Source organism: Tupaia chinensis, unplaced genomic scaffold, assembly GCF_000334495.1.
Source record: "Tupaia chinensis unplaced genomic scaffold, TupChi_1.0 Scaffold144168_1, whole genome shotgun sequence".
Taxonomy (NCBI): domain Eukaryota; kingdom Metazoa; phylum Chordata; class Mammalia; order Scandentia; family Tupaiidae; genus Tupaia; species Tupaia belangeri.
This window is the reverse complement of record NW_006204024.1, coordinates 171,635-179,146: the sequence shown is the minus strand read 5'-3', so window position 1 is coordinate 179,146 and position 7,512 is coordinate 171,635. Positions and strand designations below refer to the sequence as shown.

Here is a 7,512-nt window from a genome sequence, read left to right as displayed (position 1 = left end):
GCGGCCCGGCCCCCCCCCCCAACCCCCTGCCCCACCCCCCGTTAGGGTTAGCGGGCCCCCCCACAGCCGGCCTGGGCTCCTCGTGGCCTTAGCGTCTCACTGTGCCTGCCGCCAAGGAGACGGTTCCCCCAGGGCTTGCCCCGAGTCTCCCAGGCCCACTGCTGCTGTCCGCCACCACGCGCCTGTCGGACAGCCACAGTGCGGGCTCCCGGGCAGCTCGCGTGGTCTGCGGCCCTGTGGTCAGCGTCTGCCAGGTCGGACAGCCACAGTGCAGCCTCTCAGGCAGCCCACATGGTCGGTGGCCACTGAGCGTCTGCCTGTTGGACAGCATAGCTTAGAGCCGACTTGCTCTGATGCCCCTTCTGGCTAACGTTCAGAAGCTTTGTCCCCACCAGGGCCCAGAAGGGGGATCCTGTCATTTTTCCTTTTAAGTGGTGCCGTCTTTTTTTCCTTTTTTCTCTGTCCCTTTAACAAGCCCAAAGCGCGGGGACCCGAGGGTGGCCTGGAGTTAGCTGTCATGGCCGCTAACGATGCATGTGACCCCAAGCTGCTGAGCAGCCGGGACAGTGGCTGCTTGTTGACTCTGCAGGACAGGAAGGCATCGGCCTCCCTCAGCCCCCTTCGCTGCTTTCCCACGCAGCCTGGGGGGCCGGGGTATCCGCTGTCGGGTCTTTGTCTGCAGAAGCCAAGCCCAGGGGCTGGGATGGGGCTGTGGCAGGGGCCCAGGCTGATCCCCAGGAGCCTGGCCGAAGGCAGGGGTGTTCAAGTGCTGAGTCCCCGCCCAGGGGCTGCTCATTCCAAGGCTGGGGACTGGGGAGGAGAGCAGGCCCCAGGCCTGGCCCAGTCCACCCACCACCATCAGCTCCACAGCCCAGACCCCAAACCAGCTTCTCCATCTAGTGACGCACCCGCACACACACCGGCCACATTGGTGCAGTCGAGGCAGGGACCTGGGGAGCTTGGGGGCAAGTGGAGTCTCTTTTCTTGGAACCCATCTCTGCCCCCTCAGGCTGGTGATCCAGTGAAACAAGCCTGGTCCCATTGGGCTTGGTCTCCTCCCCTGCTCCCCTCCCTTCCCCACCCAGAGCAGCTCATGGGGACTGGGGGGTGGGCAGATTCTGTCGCCTCCAGGCTCCTGACACACTGGCCGGGCCCACTGGGCAGGGCTGGGCTTTTGGCTTCAGCCCCATGGACTCTCCCTCGGTCCCTGGATGTGGTCCTTGGCTGAAGGTGCCAGTGAGGACCTGAAGGCCCGTCTAGTTCAAGCCCTCAAACCTCAGCTGGGGATACTGAGGCCCAGGGGTCAGAGACACCCTGAGGACACAGCCACCCTGCCTTGGAGCTTGGGCCTATCCACAGCCAACACCACGAGCAGGTGGTCCATCTCCATGAGCAGGGCTTCCTGCCACCCCTGGCTGCACCCTGGCCCCCCAACTCTGACCTCTTGCCCTGTGTCCAGGTCATCGCTCCCTGGAGGATGCCCGAGTTCTACAACCGGTTCAAGGGCCGCAATGATCTGATGGAGTATGCCAAGGTACGCCGGGTCCAGCCTCTCCACAGCCGGCACCCCTTCCCCTGGGGTGGCTCTGCCAGCAGACCCACGTGGTGGAGATTGGACCTGTGTCCCCACTGTGCCTTCCTCTGGTGGCTGCTGTCCCCTGGGCCAGCCCAGCACGGGCTGGGCATCTCTGAGGGTGTCCCTAGTGCCCTAGGCTGAAGGGCACTGGGCCCCTCTCCTTCCTGTTCTGGGGTGATGGAGCCCAGAGCCTTCCTTGCCCCCTCGTTGTGTGTACCTCAGGGGACCGCAGGAGGCGGGCAGTGTGGGCTAGAGGCCGTGCTCTGCCCCTCAGTTACTTGGGGCGGACCGCGCCTGGCGCTCTCCCTGGAACAGGTAGGCTCTGAGGGGCAGGGCAGACAAAGCCCTCCACGGCGCCAGCCCTTTCTGAAGTACAAGTTGCGAGGAAGCACGTTAGAAGTTTTGCATCGAGATCCTTGGCGCTCCGCGGGGCACCTTTCTTTTTAGCAACTTGGTGGCAGCCCTTGACAAACAGCTTCAATCAATCCGACGGGAAAGCCACTCGGCGCACACACCAGAAAATTGCTCGGGTTTTAAATAGCGGTCGCCCGGGCAGCCAAGGTGCCGCATGGCAGGGGACACGGCGGGGACGCAGCCCTGCCCCTGCGCCAGCAGCCCATTAAGACCTGGAGCGCTGGGAGGAAAGACCTTCTCCACCATCTGTTGTTTTATTATTAAGAGGGGAGTTTACAAGAGCAAGCCCATATGTTGCCAAACAAATTGTCAAATAGCAGAGCTATTAAGGGAGCAAGCTGCCCCCCAGTCTCCTCGATGCAAATTCAAAGTGTGTTTCGTGGTTGGGAGTAACTCACACGCCTGAGTGTGGCTGAAGGGAGGGGAGGCGCCGACCTGCACGTTGCCCCGCGTTGCCTTTAAGCCGCCACAAAGTGGCTCCTGATTTCTCCAGCGAAGATCAGTTTCAGGAGTGTCAGGGGCCCTCCTTCGCAGATTTCGGGGAGAAGCCACTTTGCTCAGTGCCTACCCCATCCCAGTGCTACCCCTGATAACCTTCGGAGCAGGAGAAGTTTGCCAGGGCAGGGCAAGTACGATGGTGAGACGCCCTCGGCTTCCCGTGCTCTTTCTCAGAGACAGGTGTCAGAATCCAGCTCTGGGGAGCAGAGCATGTTTGAGGAGGGAGTCACCAGAACAACTGAGCAGCAATGTGGCTTTGTTCAAAACTCAGAGCCAGGCAGGATCTGAGAGAGACGAGACGAAAATCAATGAGGCCTTGAAAATCTCCACTCTCGAGACCCCTAAGTATACTGCCAGGGGCCAAAGTTGCTCGGTGAGACTCATGTCAGTTCAGGCATTGGCTTCCCTTCCTGTCTGCCCCCCCATCCTTCGTTCAAGGGGAGCACCCTCAGAACGACCCCATCCCTATCATTCTCACCATAATGCGCTGTTGTCTAAAGAAGCCAAGTGGGAGTTGGGAACTAACCATCTGAGCAGCCACCCGGCTACACGCCGAAGATGCTTTTGTTTTCTGTTCTTAATTGCGAGTGTTTGTGGGGAGATGGGACCCAGGGCTAAGAGGAGTTGGAAACAAAAATCTCTTTGGTCTTGGGATTGTCACTGTTGGCGTGTGTGTGTGCGCGCGAGCTCACCCAGCTGGGCTGCCTGGCTTAGTCTTCCTTCTTTCCCTCTCTCGCTTCTCCCTGCTTCTTGATGGGGACCCACTGGCAGAGAGAGAAGGCCAGGGGGGTCCTTCCCCCCCATGCAGGCTCTGGGGAAGCCGCAGCTGTCTTCCCGGCCCCCTGGCCCTGAGCAGAGGAGGGAAGACAATGCCAAGGCCTCGAGGGTGTCTGGGGGAGCTCCCTGTCCCCCCTGCAGATGCCTGTGGAGAGCACCAGGTGTGAGCGCATGACTTGGGCAACCTCTGGGAAAATGCCACCCCCAACCTTGAGCAACCCCAACCCCGCCTATGTCGTTTAAACCTACTCTGTAGATTGTGGGCTGGTTTTTAAAAGCAAGTTTCCTAGTAAAGCTGAAAAAACAAACCCAGAGGGTTTTCGACTCATAGTTCATGTGGTGGCCCAGCCACAGGGGTATGTGCCACTAAGATGCTGTGCTCTGCAGGCTGGGACCACAGGGAGGCCCGAGTTCGGTCCCTAGTCCAACCTGAAGACCAGGTGTGGTGACATGTGTCTGTAATCCCAGAGTTTCAGGGAGGGCGAGGCAGAAGATGGTGACACGGCAAGACCTTGTCTTAAAATAAACGAATGCATATTTAAAGGCTTAAAATATAATGTCAGGGCGAGGAAGACCCTCCCTGGAGGCCCCTGAACTCTCACAGTCCTGGGAACAAGGGCGGAGCCAGGCCAGCCACCGGCGAGAGCCGCAGCAGGCGATGATGCCCGTGAAGGCTGCTGGGGCTCCTGCGGGCACCGCTGGGCCAAGGAGTTGAGCAGGAGGAGGGCAGCACGTAGGTGGCCCTGGCTTCCCGGGGCCCGGCGGGGCCCTGAGCTGCACTCTGCCTGCGGGTAGACACCCAAAGGGGACACGGTACTCGAGGTACTGAGTGCTGGGGCACAGTGACGAGGCCGAGTCCTTGTCAGATGTCAGCAAGGACAGGGGAGTACCGGTCCCATGGACCCCCACCTCCCCATCTCTGAAAGGCTGAGTATGGCAGGATTCTCCGAGGAAGTGGCCTTCGGGGTAACAGCCTTTGTAGCAGAGGGGGGACAGTGGGTCTGACACTGGGTAAGCAGGCAGGATCAGGTGGGCTCGGATGGAGTGGGGGCTCTGCCTGGGGTGTCCTCTCTTAGGGGTGTGCTGAGTGGTGTGTCTGTCACACTAGGCTGGGGCGGTCCTGGGGTGCCACCATATCTGGTAACTCTGTGCTCACTTGGCTGACTCGCCTGTCACTGGCTCTGTGACATGGGGGCTCAGGGACAGATGCCTTGGTTCACACCCAGGTTCCTGGTGGGAGTTCAATCCATCCTAGCGCCCAGCCCAGGGGGTCATGGTGGGGGCCAGTGGGCTGGTGCTAGGAGACCCTCTGAGGTGCTTCAGGGGCCTTTGGAATTTAGACACAGAATCTTCTGGAAGGAACCTCCAAGATCAACATCCACCTCACGTTGTGGATGCTCGGTCTTGCAGTTTCTACAGGGGCACATCCAAAGTGGCCCCCCTCCTCCCCAGGCAGCCCCAGGGAGGGAAAAGAGCCAGGAGGTGGTCCGGGGTCTTGCTGATGGGGGCCAGAATTTGGGACTATCTACCACTTCGAAAAAAGCCAGGCAGCTGGGACTGACCCCCCCACACACACCCCCGTCAGCTTCAGCTGCCTAACACCTGTCCGCACTGTCTCCGACCTGCAGCAACATGGAATTCCCATCCCGGTCACCCCGAAGAGCCCGTGGAGCATGGATGAGAATCTCATGCACATTAGGTGAGCCCCACGCCCCGTCCTCCCTGCGGTGGGACCAGAGTGGTGAGTGCCCACCCATGTCTGCATGGTGCTGGGCCACCATGTGTGCGTGACCCTGGTCCCGCCCTCGGGGGCCTTGGGAGAAAGATGTTGTCACGCCTGGTACATCTGCTCAGTGTTGTGGGGGAGATGGCCTGGGGCACCAGGTAGAGCTTCCTGAGGAAGTCGAGGCACAGGATGGAGAGAACCCGGGTGGGGCCCAGGGCAAAGCGTGTCAGGCCGAGGGAGCAGCATGTGTGAGGGCACCGGAGAGCAGAGGCTGCACCCTGAAGACAGGCGACGTCCCAGCTTCCCGCAGCCCTGCAGCCACCTGTGGTGGGCCGGCAGTGTGCCAGCAGGGTGGGCAGCAGGTGCTTTGGCAGAGAGAAAAGGCAGACTCGGGGAGAGGGGTTGGGGGCGCATGGCATTGCTTTGTCCCACCCCGACTGACCCCCCCTTCTTATCTCCTCCCCACAGCTACGAGGCTGGAATCCTGGAGAACCCCAAGGTAATCCCCCACCCTCCCTGGCCTCCTCGAGCCAGCCCGTTCTGTTGGCGGCTGCTCCGCGCTGATGCCGTCTGATGTATTTGTACCTAATTTGAAATTTCACGGGGGGCTGGCCGTGGGGCCGGGGCGAGCCCTGCCTGTATTACAGGCCCACCCCTTCCCTCCGCCCCCCGGCTGCCCTCTCCGCTGCGTTTTAAGATCCCCCTTCTCTGTGCTCTTTTGCTAATTGCCGCTGGAATGAATGGGAGAAGGAAATATTTCAGGGCAATAGAGAGAGAGAGAGTGTGATTGAGAGACAATAAAGAAGTAATTAGGCAGATGAGACACTTGTGGGGGGCCCAGCCTGCGCCCACCGGCCGGCCGAGAGCCAGGCTGCTGCCGCCTGGCTGCAGAGAGAGACGCAGCGTCAGGCGGGCCTCAGGACCCGTTTGTCTGGCTCTGCGTCCACACCCGCCCGCTGGCCAGCAGGCCACCCTGGTCCACAGTCCCAGGCAGGCCAGGCTCAGCTCTCAGCCCTGTTTGAAGTTGAAGGAGGGTTTTTCTCCCTGGGGGTTTCTTTGTGTCTCCCCCTGCCCAACATGGGAGGTAGGGGAGGCAGGGCGAAGTCTCTCCTGGGAAGAGAAAAATCTTTGTCCCGAGGGACTGGTCTTTCTTCCCTGGCCCAGCCCCACACTCTGGCGGCTGGTTTGGGGGTGGGGAGAGCTGTTGGCTGATTTTAGGGGAAAGTGTGTTTGTTGCGGGGGAGGTGGGCCCAGGCAGCTGGGCTTGGGGGATCCAAGCAGACCAGCTGGAGGGGTGGATGCCCAGGTGGTTTTGCTGAGTGTGGGGAGAGCTGCAGCCCGCCCAGGACTGGGAGGCTCCCCCAGGCGTCTCTGACGTCTGCGTGCCCCCCGGCAGGGCCACCCATGCCCACTCAGTGGGTGTTGGCTGTGCCGTAACCTATCCCGGCTGGCACTTCCAGAGCGGGCCTGGGCGTGGTGTCCTGGCCTCGGTTCCGTGGACACTGGCTGTGAGTGTCCTCATTTCATGGGCGAGGAAGCAGGCCCAGAGCCATGTCTCCCTGCAGGGTGCTAGCTGCTCAGAGAGGGGCCAGGGCTGCACCCTAGGCCTCTGTCCCCCCACTCCCTCCGCTCCCCTCCCTGCCCGCTCACCCTGCTCAGCTTCAGCCCAACCTGTCACTCAGGAGAGTGGCACCCTTGCCCCCTGGGGACTGATGGCCCCACAGGGCTGCCGCCTGCTGGCCACAGGGTTTTCCAGTTCATGCTCTGCTGACCCCATGACACTCAGGCCAGCCACCCCTAATTAGCCAGTCACTCAGCACCAGCACAGAGAGGCGGGGCAAGGCAGAGACAGCGGCAGCTTCCAGCAGGGTGTCCTCCAGGCCTGCAGGCCCCAGTGCACAGAGAAGAGGCACCCGAGAGTAGACCACCTCAGAATCGGGGGAGCAGTCTGAGGCTCCAGGGGCGACCCTCAGGTGATGCCGAGGGTGCTGGGAACTTGCTGGTACCTGTGCTGCAGAGGGAGTTCCAGTCCCCTGGTCGCCTCGCGGGCCTCCTGCCTGATGAGGCCACTGGCTGCTAAGTGAGTGCTGAAGAGGCTTCCTTCATTAAAGACCCTGCTGCCTGCTCAGTGCTCGGGTCCCAGGCCCCCGAAACCAGGACCAAGTCCCAGCCCTGCTTCTTAGTGCTGCACGGCCATGGGCGAGTCACCGACCTCTCTGAACCCCTGGTTTCTCCGACGCCAGGCGGGGAGCCAGAGCCCGGCCCCCAGTGTGCATCTAAACCTCTGTGCCTGGCACGGAGCTGGGGCCCCGCCCTCCCTCCTCAGGCTGGCTAAGAGCCTAGGAGAGCCCAGGGCTCTCGGGCACCTCTCTAGTCAAGCGGGAATGGCTGGATGGGTGCGAGGCCAGGAGGAAGCACCATTCCTTGGAGAGGTGCGGGACCGGGCCCAGGACCCATGGGCCAGCCACTCTGGTCTGGGTCTACACCAGCCTCTGCTGCGTGGCCTCGGGGACTTTCCCCC

At 61.6% G+C, this 7,512-nt stretch overlaps 1 protein-coding gene across 1 annotated transcript in view; it reads left to right on the top strand.

Annotated features, from left to right (window-relative positions):
- ASS1 (argininosuccinate synthase 1) overlaps positions 1–7,512 on the top strand; it is a 51,868-nt gene that overhangs the window by 18,077 nt on the left and 26,279 nt on the right. The window contains exons 5-7 of the mRNA XM_006166068.3: positions 1,460–1,534; positions 4,894–4,964; positions 5,460–5,490. Coding sequence (XP_006166130.1) covers positions 1,460–1,534; positions 4,894–4,964; positions 5,460–5,490 — 177 coding nt within the window. The remainder of the gene's footprint in view (positions 1–1,459; positions 1,535–4,893; positions 4,965–5,459; positions 5,491–7,512) is intronic.